Source organism: Muscardinus avellanarius (genome assembly GCF_963383645.1).
Source record: "Muscardinus avellanarius genome assembly, chromosome: 9".
Classification (NCBI taxonomy): Eukaryota; Metazoa; Chordata; class Mammalia; order Rodentia; family Gliridae; genus Muscardinus; species Muscardinus avellanarius.
The window spans coordinates 87,914,618-87,934,581 of NC_137795.1; the positions used below are offsets into that span (position 1 = coordinate 87,914,618).

General features: G+C 49.4%; 2 protein-coding genes across 2 annotated transcripts in view; one reads left to right on the top strand and one right to left on the bottom strand.

Moving 5' to 3' along the window:
* Nucleotides 1-19,964, top strand: part of SND1 (staphylococcal nuclease and tudor domain containing 1) — a gene marked incomplete at its 3' end in the record, with an annotated part of 461,155 nt that overhangs the window by 396,207 nt on the left and 44,984 nt on the right. The gene's annotated exons all lie outside the window — the stretch shown is intronic.
* On the bottom strand, nucleotides 4,573-6,531 carry LRRC4 (leucine rich repeat containing 4; the record flags this gene model as incomplete). Its single annotated transcript, XM_080702016.1, has 1 exon — nucleotides 4,573-6,531. The coding sequence occupies one exon, from the start codon at nucleotides 6,529-6,531 to the stop codon at nucleotides 4,573-4,575; it is 1,959 nt and encodes a 652-aa protein (XP_080558142.1).

A 19,964-nucleotide genomic window follows, 5' to 3' on the forward strand; every position in this document is an offset into this window, starting at 1 on the left:
CTGCATTAGCTGATGGCATGGAGTGCTGAGTGCCAGCGGAGGAGATAAAATCAGACATATGTTTGGATATAAATGTTCTCTTCTTTCTCTTTAATTTTAAGCCCTTGCTGTGCTGTTGCAGTGAACTGGTGGTGCCTTAATTGTGACGTAGAATTCTGGAGTAAGTAGGGCCCACTTAGCCCTCACCTCATCTCCAGTCATCACCACTGAAGGAATCCAGAGGCCATGCACTCTGGCTCTCTTCCCTGCCAACAACAGGAATTGTCTTGCAGGGACTTTCTGCACTTCATTCCACCCAGCAAGTTGCTGGCCTCAATACATGTTAAATAGCCATGATAACGCTAATGTCTCTAGGCCTTAGAAACTAGCCTGTCTACCTTCATCGATAGTAGGATACAGCATAACACTGAAGGCTGATCAGAAGCCCTGGAGATTATGGAAGTGGCAACTATGGCATGGCATTCATCTACCTAAAGCTGGGTAGATGCAGTAAAGGAGAGGGATTAAGGAACACCCCTCTCCCAAACTCACTGAGCCACATAAGCAGAAACCACTCCACTATGGAGTGATTCTTTGCAAGGTGCTTTAGGACATCTATTTGTCAAAGATTTCCAGCCCGAGGTTGGGAGGAGGTCAAGCCATCTTTCTCACTGTAAACACACCATCATACCTACTTCACTCTCTCCCCCGTAGCTGTCACCCTCTGGGATTCCGCAGTTTCTGTTTTCCTGGGAGCCTAAGAAGCAGAAAGCTGTTGTTCAATGCTGAGAATCCAGCCCCTAAGTGAGCACATGTGGAGGCCCTGTGATCAGAATTTTAGTCACCCTTGCAAGGCAGTAGGGCTGGTTGTGGTAGAGTGAGCAGCTCTTAGTGGAAGAAGATACAGAAATTCTGTAGGAGGTCCCATTTTAACTGCACATAGGCAAGGAAAGAAACACATTTCTGATAACCAAAAAGAGCTGAAGAGAGAAAATGCATTTTGGGGAGTGAAGAGACTTGGGGTTTAGTCCTATCTCTTTCACTAAATAGCAGTGTGACCTTAGCAGTTTCTCTGGGGCTCAGTTTCCTTGACCATAAAATGTGAAGGGATTAGAGTAAATGATTTTTCAAAGCCTTGGAAAAAAATTCTATAATGAAAATTCTGTAACTATATAATCAACTGCAGAGTCTTTACCTCTAATGTGTTGCTATAACTACCCCCATGAAGAACAACCAACCCACATTCCATTTCCAGGTAACCAACCTTACAGCTTGGCCAGGCTGAGTCACTAACAGCCTTAAAGGCTGCACTTAGGAGCTCACAGGGCTCCTCTCTGAAAAGCCGTCCCAAGTGCCTGCTGTAGAGGAGGATATACCCAGCATTATGGCAAAAGACAGTTACTGCTCCAAATGCTGAAACAGTGCCAAACCAAAGGGTAGACCCGTTGGGGAAAGGAACCACCCTTGCAGTGCCAAGGATACTGTGCCTAGGAAGCATATTCTCTCTTCCCCATCCCCTGAGATTCCTTCTGCAGAGCTGGCCTCCCTCAGATCCCAAGACCTGAATATACTGGTCCCCAAGAGGAATGTGAAAATGTTTGTTCTTAGGAATCTCCCCAGGATTGTTTATGCCCTCTACCTCTCCCCTCAAACCTTTGTCTACCTGCAAACCCTTTGTCATTGCAGTTACTGCATAATTGTCTGACCAGATAACTGTCAGAAAAGATAGGGTGTTAGGAAATTAGCTCCCCCATCATCTTTTTCTGAAGCAGCAATGTCCTCCACAATTGCCTCAAAATGTATACCCGGGAAACCGTTCTAAACAGCCTGAGCTGTGTCATGTGGCACCAGGAAAGGAAGTAATTTCTTGCTTTATTAACTGGTCCTAGCCAAGTCCCACCCTTTGGTCTGCTACTGCAGTTCTCGTTCGTGCTCATATTCATATTCTCTCTCTCTCTCTCTCTCTCTCTCTCTCTCTCTCTCTCTCTCTCTCTCTCTCTCTACCTCTCTCTCTCTCTCTCTCTCTCTCTCTCTCTCTCTCTCTCTCTCCCCCTCTTCCTCTCTCCCCCCCCTCCCTCTCTCTCTCCTCTCTGATAGGGGTAGAGTGGTAAGGGAAAGGCCAAGAGAATGGATCTTTGGTGCCTTAGAACGTGAGTGAAAGAGTAAAGGTTTTTAAATGTGTGCAGCTACAAACACTGATCCCCCAAAATGATCTGTATCCCCAGGGAGATTAAGAATTGGCCCTTTCTTTGCAGATTCTTAGTCAACTGCTGCAAAGTGCTTTCTGCCTCTTTCCCTCCTCAGTGCCAGAGAGATCACACCCACTCAGTCCCGATTCCCTGCATTAGTATAAATACTAGCGCGGAAGAAACGCAGGCTTCCAGTTCATGGAGCCTCCCTTGAAGTCACTACTCTGTGAGGCTCAGGAGACAGACCCCACCTCCACTAAGACACATTTGACTATTTAGCACCCAGAGAACAGCAACACCGCCTGTGGGAAATTGCAGCCAAACTACATTACTGCAGCCTTCTTAAATCCAGACCCCCTGGGTCCTTGAGTAGAGCTGGTGCTGCCTGACCAGCAGCTTCTGCTGAGGTGGCATTTAACTTCTGGCTAGGACCCAGGAGCTGAAGCTGACCCATTTCCCCTGCTTTTCCAGGGCATGGGGAATTTGGTTATACCCCCAACAAAGCCAGGGACTAACACACTTAGCTCGTGGCAGGTGCACTAGAATTGGGGTGCGTTTATTTAAGCTAAGGAAAGGTTGTTGACAACTTTAACATGTTCCCATACTTAAAAAAAATTAACATTTGTCTCCCCCCATTATAATTCTTCCCTCCCCCCCCACCTTTTCTTTAAATAGAAATGATTTGGCCAGTGCTCGTAAGAATCTATAGGCTCATGGTCTTATTCAATTTAACCCTTTGGGGACATTGAATTAAAAATTGAACAATATTTATTAAAATACAAAAATACACTTTTCTCACATTACAATCAGTGTTCTTTTGTTGGCATTCCCCCCACCCTTACCACCCCCTTTCAAATCTGATCCCTTTATTTTCTCTTAAAGCTAAAATAATAATTGAAAGAAGTTACATCATTAAATGGACTGGAATAACAGAGATCTCTGCCTTCCCCCCCCCACCCTTTCTCTTAAACCTCCTCTGGAAGTAGGGCTGGGGGAGGGAAGCTTCCCCCTGTGGTGCCCCATTCAACAGGGCTGGGTGCAGAACTCACTCCTGTATGCATGCGTATCATTTTCGTTGTAACTGGATTTCACAGCTTTTTTTTTTTTTTTTCTGTGAAGCATCCTGTTGGGAAAGGCTTCTTTGCTTTAAGTAAACCTGTGCCCTTTTTGTCTCTCCAGTTTTCTTCTCTACTCATGTTCTGCCCCCACTCCATCACCACAACCAGTTGGCATCAGCTGTAATAATCCCTAATGAATCAGCATTTAGAATAGTCACCAAATCCCAAGCGTGAGAAAAGCTTCCACTCCCCCAAGCTCCCCACTCCCAGCCTCTCTTCCCTTTCCACCTTAATACAAGACCTTTTTGAAAAATCATAAAATGCCATCATTGTCTACAATCATTTGTCAGATACCCGGAACAACAGGTGGACACGCTACAATGCTAACTTATGGCCTCCTGTGAATCATTCTTTCGTCTGCTGCTCTCCTTCCCTCCCTCCCTCCCCTGGTGCCGCACCCCCTTCGGGGGCCTCCTCCTCCTGGGAAACCCTGAATAGACACATGCCTTGCAGAGTGGGTTAAGCCCAACTGCAGGAATCTGGTGCAATGTGAAAGCATTTGACTGAGAGCTACGCCAGCTCCCTTCCTTCTCAGCTCCATCCTAAAGCACTCTGTCAGGCAAGGCACATTCGTGTCCCAGGGCACAAACCCAGAGGACTTGTACACATGGAAAAAGACTCAGCCCCTTTAAGGATTCATTTGAATTTTGGTGGTTTTCCTACTTAAAACACATTTACAGATCTATCTTCCCCCAATCCTCTGAAGAAAAAAAAATTATTGCCTCTCAACATTTCAACACAGTACAAATTCATGGTGCTTTTTTTGTATTTTCTTTTTCTTTTTTTTTTTTTTTAAATAAGATAAATCTGCAAAGACAGCTCTCGGCTTAAGAAAGATGTCTGTAGAAATGGGTATTCCTGTATCCTATGAAGCATCTTCTAAAAAAATGACAGATGCAGTCTATCGCTCTTACCCCTCAGCAGCTTGTACCCTACCTCTGAAGGGGTGTTTGTTGTTGTTTTAGTGTATCTCAGCAGTTTCCACCACATACCAGAAATCTTGCCTGGCAGGATAGCAAGTTGACTTGTGGTTGGTACCCCACAACATTCCCAAGATTTCCCTCCCTCCCCTTTAAATAGAACTTACAAGTTAGAAAATAGTTTTGTTTTGATTTTTTGTTTTTAAATTTTAATATAATCTTTTTTAACCAGCCCATAGATTTAATATATAAGCATATACAAGAAAAAGTCTCTCCCCACTCTGTACAAAAGTTGCTGTCTTTTGTGTGTGTGTGTCTGTGTGTGTGCATTCTATTGCATTTTATAAGTTTTAGGGGGAGGGGGAGTCATATTTGAGTTTCCTGTACCTTGTCCTTGGTGTGGGTCTGAATTATATAAGGTTCAGAGATAGTGGTGACAGTGGGGTGCAGAGAGTTCCCCAGGCTGTTTTCTGTCCAGTGGGCCCCATGTGCTGGTTTGTAGGTGTTGTAGTTAATATGGTCATGAATTGTGGGCAGCACTACTGCCCCCTCACCTGATACACCGGATGGAGCTGCTGTTGCTGATGCAGATGCCGCCGCTGGGATGTCTTCATCCACCTGGATGATCTCAACTGTCCGGGCGGCTGTGACTGTACTCCGCTGCTGGTGCCGCTTTCGAAGTTTATAGAAGACAATCAACATGGCAGCAGCTAGTAGAGTCACTGCCACAAAGCAGCCAATGATGATCTTGGTGGTCTTCATGACTTCATCCAGGCTGGTCTGCATCTTGTCGGTGGCGTCTGTTGGGGGTACTGGCCCCTGCTTGGGCACACGGGTGGTCTGAATGAGCACCGTGGTAGAGGTGGTATATGCCGGCTGGTAACCCGTGGACGTGGTTGGAACAGGCTTGTACTTTCGCGTCGTGTCCTCAGGTGAGATCTCCGTGGTCTCCACTGTTACCGTAGTGAAGAAGCTGTAGTTGGAGGTGTTGAGTTCGGCCGTGCTCACATTGAGGTAGGCCGAAGCGTTGGAGTTGCCTGCCACGTTGGTCACCATGCATGTGTACACTCCAGTGTCTGAGAGGAGCACGTGGGAAAAGTTCAAGGTGCCGTCGTTTAGGACGGAGATCCGTGGGTGGCGCGAGGCGTGGCTGAGCACTGTCCCATTGGGCAGCAGCCACTTCACAGAGGACATGGGGGGAGTCCGACACTTAAGTTCCGCCATCCGGCCCTCAGAGATATTGAGGTCCCGCGGTGCATCCATGATGAAGGGGGCAGAGCACTGGAAGGAGGCCTGGTCCACCTCCACCAGGTAGCGGCCACGCATGTGCATGGGAGCATGACAGCGGCCACAGCAGGTGGAATTGGTGGGTATGTACTCCCGAAGCCACCAGGCGAGCCACAGAATGTCACAATCACAGTTCCAAGGATTGTGGTGTAGGTGCAACTCCACAAGGTACCTCAGTGGGGTGAAGAGGTCATGGGGCAAAGAGGAGAGGTTATTGTGGGCCAGGTTGAGTTCCACCAGTGAGGCCAGCCCATCAAAAGCATTCCGCTCAATCAGGCTCACCTGTGAGTTCATGACCCACAGCTTCTTGAGGGAGCTCAGGCCATGGAAGGAGCCAGGCCTGATCTCAGGGAAGTGGTTCCCTGACATCTCCAGCTCCTCCAGCCCCACCAGGGGAGTGAGGTTGGGCATATCTTTAATGTTGCACATGCCCAAGTTCAGATACTTGAGGTTGAACAGCCCCTCAAAAGCCCCCTCAGAGATATACTCCAGTTTCTTGAGCTCCCCCAAGTCCAGGCGCATGAGGGAGGGCACTCGATTGAAGGCGTAAGAGGGGATGCTCTCTATGGGGTTGTTTCTAAGCCAGAGCTCCCGCAGCTTGGACAGGTACTCAAAGGCTCCACTAGGGATGACAGTCAGCCAGTTGTCAAACAGCTCCAGAGTGTTGAGACTGGCCAGGCCGTTGAAAGCCCCCACCTCAATCTGCCGGATGGAGTTCCTGCCCAGCTGCAGGACTTCCAGGTGGTGGAGGTGTCGGAAGGTGTCGGCCTGGATCATCTGGATGTTGTTCTCCATGAGGTTGAGGTACCGGGTGTTGGAGGGAATACCCTGCGGGACCTCAGAGAGGCCCCGGCGGGTGCACACCACCTTGCTGAACTGGTTACTGCACGAGCAGACGGAGGGGCAGTTCTGGGGCCCAGCCGAGGCAGCGGCAGCGATGGCTGCACACACAATCCACACTTGCGCCGTGAGGTAGACGACGGGGAGCAGGACGGCATTCCAGGTGTGGTGCACAGTTACCTGCCACAAGAGCTTCATGGTGTGGCACGTTCATAATTCACCATCGCCTGGGATTTTGGCTCGGAAAGGAGAACCAGCCCTACCCCGGCTTAAGTGAGCTAGGAGCTCCTCTTTCCATCTGGAGAAGGAGGTGGGGAGGGGGCGATTAGAGAGACAAGCAGATCGGCCGAGGAAACCCCTTCCAAACTACGGAGCGGCCCCTCATCCACCAGCCCACCCTCAAGGCCAGCCCTCCGAAAGCCAAGACTTTCTCTCCCACATTGCCACCATCCCCACCCAAAGCGCTGTCACCTACCTCGGAAGGAAGGCAGGAAAGAACTGGCGTGGTGTCCTCAAGCTTTCTCCATGGGAGCCGGGCACCTCGTTCCCATTCCGACTTCTTAGTTTTTAATTAACAAAGGGGGAAGTGGTGGGGGCGGGGAGGGCAGAGGGGAGGGGAGGGGAGGGAAGGGGTGGGGGAGACAAAATGGCTTCTAGTAAATCCGGAGCCGGCGAAGCCGCGGAGTTGAGGCGCGCCCGGGAGAGCCGAGGCCCGGCGGGCTATGCAGGTGCATGCCCCCCCCTCCGCCCGAGGAGCGGCGCCACCAGCGCTTCGCCGCTTTGTCCTTGGACCCCGGCGCCGGCTCGCTCCAGCCGCGGGGGCAGGCGCCTCATCGCCCGCGCGTGCCTCCGTCCGGCGCCCCCGGCCCGCGCCCCGGGCCGCCGCGGGCAGGGGTGCGGGGGCGCCCCGCAGCCGCCCAGGCCGCGCTGCTCCGCGGCGTTGCGCTGTGCTCTCCCGCGGCGGGCCGGCGGCAGCGGGTTGCAGTCGCGAGCTCGCAGGGCTGCGAGAGTTAGGAGGAGGTGTTGGCGGCGCCGTCGCCCTCCCCAGACACACACCCCCTTTCTCCGCGCCCCCCTCGGAAGGGTTAAGGGGCCGCGCGCGGGGCCGGCTGCTCCGGCCCGCCGGCTGCGGGCGCGCGGGGCGGCCGCCCGTCCAGCCCCTGCGGGGCCGCGGCGTGGGCGCGGGGCCGGGGCCGGGCGGCGGCGCGGGCGGCCCGGGGCGGGGAGCGCGGCGCCCTCAGCGGGCGCGCGGGCCGCGGGCGGCGTGGGCAGCGGGGGTCGCGGCTGCGGGGGGCGCTGCGGAGCCCGCGCGCATGGTGCTGGGCGGCTAGCGGCCGCGGCGCCCGCCGTCTCCTCCTCGCGCCGGGCTCGCGGTGGTGCAGGCGGCAGCCGCGCAGACCGCTCTCTCATCCTTTTGTCCTTCAGTCAGAACGTGAATGTACTGCTGACGCATACTGTTCTGGGGAGAAGATTAGCGTGATGCGGCTCCGGTGCAGCCACGCCGTCCCCCGCCGCCGCCCTCGAGGGCTCCGCGCCGCGCTCCGCGCCGTGCTCCCGCTCGGGCTCGGGCTCCCGCTCGGCTCCGGCTCCGCCGCCCTCCGCGCCCCGCCGCCTCCCCGCCCCCTCCGGACGGACGAGCGAGCGGCCGGGCGAGCGTGGCGCGGGCCGCGAGTCGCGGCGTTCGCTGCTATTTTGGTCGGCGGGAGCGGGCCGCTGGGGGCCGCTGCGGCTCGGGGCTCGGGGCTCGGGGCTCCGCTCCGCCCGGCCGGGGCTCAGGCGCCGGGCAGCGCGGGGCGCGGCGCTCCGCGGCGGGGCTGCTGCATTTGGCCGGCCTCCCGCCCGGCCCGCGTCATCCTCACCCCCGCCGAGTGCTGACGGGGCGCCGCGCCGCCCGGGCTGCCGACTCGTACTCGGAGTTTGGAGCTGCAGGATGGCGGGGGCCCGGGGGCGGGAGGCCGGGGCCGCCCGGAGCCGGAGGACCCACCCGACCCAGAGTCGGTCCGCGCTTCCCGCCCCCTCCCTCGCAGGCTCCCTCACCTCTCCCGGGCTCTAACTAGGGCTTGGAATGATAGTTTTGTTAATGAGGGCTGCGGGGGCGGGAAACAGTGGAAGGAAAGACCTAGTGCAGGGAGCCTGGGGACTGAACCTGAGAAGGATGGAGGTGGACTCCCAGAGCCCGCGGCGCTAGCCTCGGTTCATTCATTCATGGGGCTGCAGCCTTGGCTCTGGGTCGCTCCCTTTCTCTCCCCCGCGCGCAGGGAATGCGGGAGGCTCTGCCCAGTGAGCTTCCCCAGCCCCTTTCTGCCTGGGACTCCCCGAGAAAAACTGCGTAGCAACTGCGTAGCAATCTGGCTGCTATTCTCTGCTTCGAGAAGAGACTGGGGCGTTTGATAGGCTAGTGTAGGTGGCAACCAGGTCATTCTTTTCCCACTCCCCCCAGAGCACCCCCTTTCTCTATCTACCAAGTGGGGGGGGGGCTTGATCCGCGGCTAAGACCTCGGATGCAGGTACGATAGAGTGGCATCAATTTAATAACCCTTTTCCATCACCATCTCCAGACTCCTTGATCCCACCCCTCTCTGCGGGGCATCTGGCAAGCCTGCTTGTTGAGCCCTCATCACTGGCACATGGGCTGAGTCTTAAGCACCAAGAGGTCTAAGATTCCTCAGCTTTCTGGATTCTCCCGCACCCACAATCTCAATATTGTCTGCTGCATAGTGACTTGAGCTGCCTTAAATATGCCATGACATTCTCGAAGTCCTGGAAAGTTCCACTGTAGGCAAGCTGGAGCCCCTGCTCTCCACTAAAGCCTCTCTGTGCATTTGCAGTGAAATGAGAGCATTGATCGTTTTTCCCTCACTCTGTGTGTGGCACTGTTGGTCTTCCTATCAGCTCTAGTGCCCATTTTATGAATGGGTCAAATATATTGCCTGTGGTCACATAGTAAATGGTAGAGCCAGGAGCAAAATCTCAGATGTCAGAGAACTTGGGCATGGAAGTGATTCCCCGGAGTGTTCTTCCAGTGGGGATGAGAATTCACGTCCCCTACGTCAACGATTACTTCTTGGGATGTTTGTCTAACACACTAAAAACTTAATCTTCATTTACCCCCCATGTCTCCATTTTACAGACAAAAATTCTTATTCGTGGAGGCAAATAACAGTCCTACACCCACAAAGTGATAGAACCAGCCTTTCAAGCCAGACTTCAAACCTTGAGACCAGTGTTTTTTGTTAAAATGTCCACTGCATTTGTTCTTCATAGACTAAGTGTTAGAGGCAAGGTCAGGGGAGAGACTGTGAAAACTCAATGAAGGACGTGTGAGAGAAAAATAAGATGAAGGGTGGGAAAGGAGGAACTGGAATCCTTCAGACTACCTTCACTCATGATGGACAATCAAAGAGAATGAGAGAGAAATGGAGGTAAGTCACACTGTGATGCTAGGTTCCTTGGCAGCTCTTAAACGTGTTTTGACTAAACCCCCTTCTGTATATCCTCAGCTTGAAGCAGGTTACTGCCATCTTGCCAGCCCAGGAAATGTGAACCTAGCCTGACAGGGGTATGTGGAGGAGGTTCCTCTCATCAGAGATGGCACCAAGCTAACAGACTGTTCTTGTACCAGAGGAGACCCTGGCCACATCCTCTAGTGTAAGGATGGCTCACTGGAGCATGGTTACCCCTCCCTCCTCAGGCAGAAGAGGGCTTCTGCCTGGGCTGATTTCCTGCCTGTGTAGGCAAACTCAGGCCCCATCTGTTCAGCTCCAGGCCCAGCAAATGAAAGCTGCTGCCTCCACACTGTGAAGGTAGATGGAAGGGTGGGCTGGCTTGATCAAACCAAGGCTTAGTAATGAGCTTGTCTTGCAGTAAATATTTGTGACTGCTGCTGGGCGAAGAATATTCCCAAGCTGTATGGAGCTCTGCATGGGGCTGCTTTGCCCTCTGAAGGCCAGCTAGGCTAGGAAAGCACCTTGAACCTACACACTGGACTGAAGGGGAGGCTGTGGGGCCTTCTGAGGACACAGCCCTTCTGGCCCGAGAGAAGCTCTTAAGCCTCGAATGTCACTATGCCGGTGCCCTCTGGCTGTGGCGTGTAGCCCCTCAGCTCCTGGTTCTAACTGCTTCCTGGATTTGGAGGGGTGCCACCAGGAATAAGAAGGGACGAGGAAGACTCAAGCCTGAAGAAGAAATTGTATTGAGAAATAGCACTTGTGGTTTCACACAGAAAGACCGCCAGAGTGATCTGAAGAAAGAGACCAGTGCAGGAGATTGGGCAAAGCCCGGGTCACAGTTCAGCACTGCAGAATGGGCCCTGGACTAAGATTGGGCCACCTGAGCCCTAGTCACTTCTCTGACACTGATGAGACATGTTAGGAATCTTTAAAATATCTCTAGACTTTGTTTCTTCACTTATAAAATGAAGGATAAGGACTGGAAAGTTCCTCAGAGCTCTCATAGTCCATGATTTCCACCTCTTCTCAGACATGTCGCTCTGTGAAGAAGGTTGATCCTTTGGGATTGTAGCCAAGTCTTGGAAATGGGCCAGGCAGTTGAGGAGAGAATGCTTCCTTCAGTTTAATCTAGAGATCCACAGAGCCAGAGCAGAGCAGATCAGACTATGTTTTTCAGCTACTAAAAAGGCTCATAGATCACAGAATGTTAACACTAAGAGACCTTGGAGATTATCTGGACTGAGCCTCTCATTTTACAGATGTCATTAAAGAAGCTCAGAGAGGCACAGTGACTTACCTAAAGCCACATAACTAACAGGTATATGAGTTTGTCCCATCTGAGCTCAGTTCTTCTGTCAAGATGTTGATGTATGGCTAATTGGTGTTTAAACCTGAGGCTTGGAGATATTTTCAGATGCCTGTCTTACGGTCTTGTATGCAGGTGCTATTATATTTTTGACAGCTGGGGATAAAGATGGATCTTTGATAGAGCTGGTCTGTCATTTCACATGACTATGGACCCCTAATAAGAAATGGAAGAAATGGCCATCTAAGGACTGACTAGACAAAGAGAACCCAGGATTGCCCAGGTTAGACCCCTCCCCACCCTGATACACATCGCAAGCATTATCCTGAGCAGCCACTAGATGTCCATAATGCCTCATAGGGTTTGTCAGGAGTGGTTGAGGTACCATCTTGCATCCAACAGGGTTCTGAGCCCTTAGGGGAGTTTGATCAGAGGCAACAGGGAACAAAAGCAAAGACAAATGGATTTGAGCAGGGAAATTGCCCTCCAAAGAGGGAAAGAATGATACTGGATGGTGAATTAGTAATGACACAACACTGTAAGCAATGACCTGCCTATAAGTAGTCACCTCCTCTACCCCAGGCAGTGAACACATTCTGAGTCTCTATCACTCGCTTTCACTCGGGTGTGCAAATACTCCGGCAGGATCAGCAGATCATGAAGTCTCTGTCCATTGTAAGACGATGCTTATTTTTCTTGCTTCTGATCCCATCATGAGGCTAGTTATGCATTACTCCCCACAGTCGAAGGGAATGGCTTTCTTCCATGAGCAACACAGCTTTTAGAGTCACCCCCTCTTCTGAGTGCCTTCAGGTTCCACTGCTGCTGTCCCCATCAGCTCCGCTCTTTAAGGAAATCAGAAGGGACTGGGCAAGACATGTGCTGGTCCCATTCAGAGTAATTTTCAGAAACCTCAGCTGAGAAGAGACAAGATAGTTGATAAGAATAACAAAGGACTCTAGCTGCAAGGACCTTTCCCTTCTGGGACTGGTTTCCCAGGGCTTACAGTTTCTTTGTAGGCTGCCAGGCTTGAGTGAAGACAGAAGCCTCCCAGCTACCCTGCTGCCTCCGCCATCAGAAAAGTAGCTTGGTGTGCTTTCTAGTCACTGTCATCTATGTGGGCAAGCAAACCAGTCAGGGGCCTTGAAAATGCCCCTGGGTGACCGGCCCCCCCAGACCTTTGCGCTTTATCCCCTTCAACTGCCTTTGGACAGCAATAGTAATCATGATGATATTATGAATATCAAGTAAAATTAATATTAATAATTAATAGCAACAGGGCTCTGTCTTTATATGTGTTTAATCCTCACAAAGCTCTTAGAACCATTCAATTTCCCCACTTTGCAGGGTAAATTTAAGAAGTTCTCTCAGAATCACAGAACTAATGAGCAACTGTATTAAGTTTCTCAAGGGTAACAAATTACCATATTATAGGTGCCTTAAAACAATAGAAGTGTATTCTCTTGCAGTTCTAGAAGCTCAAAGTTCACAATCTGGCAGTGCTGCCCTTTCCAAGGGCCCCAGGGAGACTCTCACTTGGCTCTGGTGGTATTCCTCACCTTGCAGATGCATCACTTCATCTCTGCCTCCATAGTCACATTTCCTCCTCTTCTCTCTCTTTCCTGCTTATTACTTATGAGGATGCTTGTCATTAGATATCGGTCTCACCTGGGTAGCCCGGGATGATCTTCTCATCTCAGCGTCCTTAATTGCTAATTAGATGGCAAAGACCCGTTTTGCAGGTGGGGCTAGAGGTTCTGGGAAATGAGATGTGGGCTTGTCTCTCTGGAACTCACTTTGAGCCCACCGCAGTGGCAGAGCCAGGGTTCAATCTCAGCTCTATCCAGGGTCCAAACTCTAAACTGCTAGATGCTGTGATGTGCCATTTAAGAATAAGGGGAAAGGGAGGGTGCATCTAAAAAAACACTTGATTAGCAGGTAACTTTTCCACCAGCTCAGCTTGTGATGGCCAGAAGAACCAAGTGTGAGCTGTGTGGCCATTGGATCTTCCTTCCCACAGAAACAAGAGGGTCCCTCAGTGAGAGAGTCAAGCTGGCAAGACAACTTCAAGACATCTGCTTCCTCTTAACTTTCTTCCTCTTTCCCTTGATTTCCTTTCTTGACAATTTTCTCTTTCTTTATGTGGTCTCTGGAGTCAATCCCAAAGATTTTGGAACATTTAAGAATATGAGTAAGAATATAAGTACCTCTTGGCATTGCTACAAAGTTTGGCTCAACTGTAACTAAGTCACAGAAGTGTTAAAAAAAAAAAAAAAGAAAAGAAAAAAGAGTACACTAAAGATTAAGGGACACCTCCAGGTCAGAACCTGCAGGTGTAGTTGTGAAACTGAGGTTTCTGGTTCAAAGGACATTCAAGTGTCTCAGGTATAAATCTGATCATCAATAGGGGTCCATGCCCACAATTACAATTAGCCTTCTCAGCCAGGTGTGGTGGCACACACTTGTAATCCTAGCGCTTGAGAGGCTGAGACAGGAGGATTGCACAGATTCAAAGCCAGCCTCAGCTACTGAGTGAGGCTCTCAGCACTTTAGTGAGACCCTGTTTCCAAATAAAATATAACAAAATAGGTCTGGGAGTATAGCCCAGAGGTAGAAAAGCCCCTGGAATTCCAGGTACTTCACAGATGCACATACCATGTATATAGAAAGAGTCATTAATATTTTGGTTGGGGGGAGCCTGAACATTACCCCCCCACACACACACAAAGTTCTACAAAGTATGAAATACACAAGCACATCCCTTTGTGTGGAATGTATGTGTATGTACAGGCACTCTTCATGTCCATATGCACCTGTGCTCCTGGGCATCAGCAGACAGATGGGTATGGAGTGTCTGCAGTCAAACAGACCTGGGTTCAAATCCCTGATCTGCTTCTACATCCATGTGAGGTAATTCTTTAAGTCCATATTCTTCACATGGAAGGTGGAATTAATGAATTTCATTGTACTGTTGGACTAGAAGCAAATAAGAGAAACCCAGTGGTAGTAGCAGCACCTGTTAGTTTCCAATAGGGAAGCCAATAGAGAAACAACTATTTTGTCTAAGTTGGATATTGACTGAATCCTTTTTTGTTTCTTTTTCTAGAGTCTAGCTCTTGGTATTGTACCTAATTTAGAACTTTTAGTTCTTCATTCAAGATATGAGGTTTTTTCACTACCTTTTTTTTAGCATTTTTTTAATTTTAAGGCAATTTTAGACTTATAAACAGCTCCAAAATAGTACCAAGTTCCCATATACCCATTACCCATCTTTTCCTTATGTTAGTATCTCACATAAGCACATAACATTTATTCAAAACTAATAATGTATTTGGGGCATAATTTTTTACTCTTGGAGTCCACAATCTATTCTCCATAGCAACCAAAGTGATCTTGGTGACATTATATCGGGTTATGTTGTTGATTTACTTAAAGTACTCCATTCCCTGTATAAATTGAGTACCAACCAACCTGCTTACTAGGACATCCAGCCTTCATCCCCTGCCTTCACCTCTCACCTCTGCCCTCACCTTTTATTTTGGTGGTGGTACTGGGGATGGAGCCCAGGGACATTCTACCTCCAAGCTACACCCCCAGCCCTATTTTTTATTCTTTATTTTGAAACAGGGTCTCACTGAGTTGCAAAGGGCCTCACTATGTAGCTGAGGCTGGCCACGAACTGCAATCCTCCTGTCTCAGCCTCCCAAATGCTGGGATGACAAGTGTGCGCCACCACATCCCGCTCTGCCCTTGCCTTTATCATCATCTTAATTCTCTGCACTCAGTTGCTGGTCCTGTTTCTTCTGGGTTATTCTTAAGTTGCTTCTCAGCTCTGGGGCCTTTGCTCTTTTCTCTGCTGAGAATGTTCTTCCCCCATATCTTCAGGCAGCTGACTGCTTCTAGATCAGATCTCTTCTCAGCGATTTTTCATGGCTACTCCATCCACAGTAACTCCACCACACCCTCAGCAAATTAGCAAGATGCTCTTTCAAAAGTAAAAGATGAAAGGGCTGGGAGTGTAGCTCAGAGGTAGGTTCAATCCCCAGTGCCCGTCAGTCACAGTCACATCAGCTAGTTTTGCTTTTGTTTTTGTTTTTTTACCATTTTCTGAGATTATATTGCTTTCACATTTATGTGCTTGTTCTTTAGACACCCTCCTGAAAGCAGAGGCCCTTCCCATTTGCTTCCAGCACCTCTGTCCCAGTAGTAAATTGCTTATTTCAGAGGAACGAAGACTGCTCTTTGGTCACCCATGGAGCTAAGAGCTCGGGCCTCCCTAATGGTTTATCAGTAGCCCTGAGCCTTTTCTGTGTGTGTAGTCTTTGAAAAGGTAGGTGGAAAATGACCAACTTTTTTTAAACAGAAAAAATTAAGTAAGACCCTAGTGACCCTAAGGTTTCGCCAGTCCTCAATGTCTAGTCTGCTCCCCTTGCTGACAGATTTATGAAGAAGAGTTGTATGGAGGTATCATAAGGGTGCATAGGTTCTTGGCAGCTGTGGATATGTGTGAGGAGGGAGCTGAAGAGTACATGTAGGTACACTGATACACAGATCTGTACTCGTGTGCCTGTCATTTTCAAATTTGCTAAAGTGCATTTTCTCCAAAGGGAATGGGGGCTTTTGAGCCTGAAATAGGGAACACCAGGACAGGGAGATCAAATGCTTTGAAAGTGGCTGTGCCAACGCTTTTTGCTAATTAAAGAATGTTAGGACAATCACCACCAGCAGCAGTAAAGGGCGCCCCATTACCTCGCTTTATGGTGAGCTGGGTAAATTTAAAAGCAGCTATATATATCCCACTGTGCGCCCAAGCTCAAACACAGTGGGCGATGCCAGGCTGGGCAGGGAGAAGAGCCCCGGACTTTCTGTCCCCCTCTGTCCAGGGTCCTCCTGTCTATTAACTGTCAGTCCCCCAAATTTGGATAACTCAAGAACAAACGATTCCATCAACAAGCACTTCATTTAAAACACTCAGGGGGAGATAGCAGACAGCTGTGGTGAGTCCAGTGGGGCACCGAGGTCCCCTGGCTGCTTCTCTGCTTTGTTACTGACTTTCTTTTACTTTTTCCTGGAGGAAAAAGGTTTTTGGTTTTTTTTTTTTTTTTTTTTTTTTTTTTTACTTTTTTGTTATTTTGTTTTTGTGACTCCATTTTCCTCAACCACGGGTGTGCACAGACACATTTTCTTAAATCACGTGACTTAGGGCCATTCTCCTAGGAATATATTAGGGCCCCTTACTGAGCAATTTAGTCCTCCAGAGAAAAACTTAGCATTTAGAAAGTGTGAACAAAATAGAAACATATTTTTTATACTTACCCTAGGAATTTCTGGCTGAATTTAAGAGGGGGTATTCAGCTTGGAACTTTCTCTATGTCTTTAATAAATTCACTTTGGCTTGAAGCCTGTCATGTTCTCTTGTGTGGCTCTTTGCATCTCTTCCATGGCCTCTGGGCCACGTAGCCCCTTGGTTTCTGGGTGGCACCACATTTGCACTACCTCTTCTCTGCCAGCCTCTGATTTGTTCAGATTCTTTGTGGATCATTATCTGTGGCCATCAGGCTACCTTGCATAATGTGTTAATTATCCACAAACCACCACCACCCCAGCGCTGAGGATTGGACCCAGAGCCACACACATGCTAGGCAAGTGCTCTCCCACAGAGCTAAACACCCAGCCGTATTTTCAATTTTTTTCTGCCAACTTTAGTCATGGCTAGAGTTTTCTTAGGCTTAATTGTTTACCAGCCCTTTTACCATCCTACAGCAGTCTAGCAACTTGGGTTCCTCAGTGAATTCATTTGTCCACCTAAGGAGATTTAGGAGGAGAATCAAAGGACCCATAACAGAAATGTGGACTGGAATTTTATCTCTCAGTCACTAAGAGACCATCTTTACCCCATCACATCCTTGAACAAAAGGATGAGGACTTTCCCCTTAGAGATGGAAGGGAGTGCATCCTTGGGAACGCTAGGAGAAGCAGTCCAGAGCTCACACTGCTGGCTTCCCCATGAGTCATCAACAGGAATGGATGGGTTGGCTGGCACCCAGGTTCCTGGAGGCTGCGGTCCTTTTTCATTATGATATGAGCTTCTTCAGGATTTAGACCCAGCCTCCAGCCTGTTCTTGGTCCAGTCCACATTAGTGCTGATCAGCTCTACATCTAAAAGATCTCTAGGGGTAAATACACAAGAAATAAAGGAGCTGGGACTCCAGTCTGCGCTATCAGATTTAGAGTGGGATTGGGAGCCGGTCAGGTGGTCTGTTCATACACCAAGTTTGTCCCTCTCACTCACTGTCTCTGCCACGTAGTGTTCTGAATGTGGCCTAAATTGACAGGGAGGTTTGTTTATTTACCTTTACAGGTAGCATGACTACCTCAAACTTTATTCGCTCTTACCCTAGAATACCACCCCCTTTCCATAAATCCCTCTCTTTCAATTTTTGCCTTATTACCAGATAGAAATGCAAAGCAAGATGCTCATGGGAACCTTTCATCTTGGCTACTTTAAACTGCTTCTCTGAGGGACACGAAACTGAAATGGCTCTGCTTCCGATGAGGGCACCGGAGCCCCAGCCACGGTGGGGTACCAGCTGAGGAGCCCGCATTCTGTATCTCTTTCTTGGTGACTGTGGCAGTTTGTGTGGCAGCCCAGTGAGATGGCTTGATTTGTATTCAGTGCACAAGCACTGAAAAAAGCCCATGAGGAGCGCTGCTAGCCAATAACTCTAAAAGGGCTCTTTGTGCAAGTGAGCAGTGTCTGCACTGGGCAGGCCCCTCCCTTCCCCGCACACGTCCTCTCTGGCCCAGCAATGAGGTGGTGTTTTGGAGCTGGCGCCGAGCCCTTGGGGATCCCTTCCCGAGAGGAGACCATCACACAAGGCCACTTGAGCTCCATTCTACCCCAGCCTCTGGTGGTCGTCTCCAAGTGCCAGTCAGTGGGATCTACTCGTGTTTGTGTCTGTGCACGAGAGAGAGGTGGGAAGTGACCACTGGGGCATTCCCATTCTTCTCTGGAGTCAGAGCCTCAGTGGTCTGAAAAGGCCGCAGCCTGTGTGCAGCCCCTTGCCACTACTCATCATGCTGAACTGGGCATCTCTCTTCCCCAGCAGGGCCTGTGTTGGCCTGAGCCATTGGGATTTCCCAATCAAAGCCACCTTTTGCCCCTTCTGTCTGAGAGGGGAGAGAAAGACTTTGCTGCCTGTACATCTGGCAGCTGCAGGGCAGGATTCCTTATCACACTGAGGCCGAGAGGGGTGGTGGCACCGGCCTGGCCCTGCCCCATGTTTAATTAATGACTTTTTTTTTTTTTTTTTTTTTTTTTTTTTTTTTTTTTGGTGGTGGTACTGGGGTTCCTGGAAGCCTTTCTACCTCCGGGGCTACACTCCCAGAACTATTTTTATACTTTTTTATTTGGAAACAGGGTCTCTTAAGCCAGCATGGCTGGCTTCGAACCTGCGCGATCCTCCTGTCTGCGGGGATTACAAGTGTATGCCACCACGCCCGGCATGTTTAATGTCTTCTAAAGAGCTGGCTCCCACCACTGCTGTCTCCATCAGAATCTCTTCAAATGTTATTTGTTATTAATGAGCTTTCTAAACACATAGACTTGACTCACTTGCTTAGGTGGACAAGACCATTCTCATTAAATACTGCTTTCTAGGAAGGAAAAGAAGTAAGTGGGTGTTGAAGAAAGGATAGCAGCACAGGCGACCAGGGGGTCGCTCTGAATCTTCGGCCCCTGAGTATCATCTCTCCTCCTGAGAGCAGCCAGAGAGGGCTGCTGGGTTTTCTCTAAGTGGTCCACCTCAGAGGGGACACAGTTCTCCCTGTCCTTTCCTATCAGTGCTGCTGGGCTTCTCATCCTGGCTCTACCTTCATAGGTTACATCAATCCCCTCTGTATCTCATTTGCCCTAATTATTTTGAACATATTGATCAAGAGATCTGATGTCCAACTCTTAAAACAAGAAAAATATAATTTAGAAATGGATGGCTCAAGAGGGCATGGTGGAAACATGCTTGTAATCCCAGTACTTGGGAGGCTGAGACAGGAGGATTGCAGATTTGAGGACAGCTTCGGAAAGTAGTGAGACTCTCATTAACCTAGCAAGATCTTGTTTCAAAATGAAAATAAAATAGGGTTGGGGTTGTAGTAGCAGGGAGCTAGAATGCCCCTTGGGTTCAATCTCAGTGTCACCAAAAAAATAAATAAATAAATAATAAAAAGCCTCATAGTTAGCCCTTCATATAATATGTATGTTATAAAAATTGCAGCACTTTTTCTAGAGTGTTCATGTTTTCTTTATTTTCTGTGCTGGAGGTCGAACTGCATTCTACCACTAAGCACACTCTCTGTCCTTCCACTTTATTTGGAAGCCTCTCTAGGAGAGAGAACAGAGGAAAAGACTGTGGGCCTGAGAGAGGCTATAGCTGGGGACAGAAGCCTGCAGACTGAGGGCTCCCACCATGGCCTTCAGAGGAGCGCTTCCTTCCAGAAAGGAACAAAGGCATGGCCTCAGTCAAGGACTCGCCGCTTTTATATCTGAGAACATGGAGGAAAAGGAGATTCACGGGAATGTTCCCGTGCAGCAAAAGCAAAGAGTTTTTCCCAGACCCAGCTCCCATCTTGAGTGGCCCATGGAATCAAGGCCACTGGCATACACGGTTTGTGTGTTAGGAAGTTTTGGTGTTCTCTTGCACAGTAGAGTGATGTAATTAACAATAATGCATTGTATATTTCAGAATAGCTAGAAGAAAATGATAACTGTTGAAGTGATATAATCAGTAATGCCAGTTACCCTGATTTGATCATATAGTCATACACTCAAATACCACATAAATATGTATAATTATTGTGCATCAGTTAAAAACAGAACT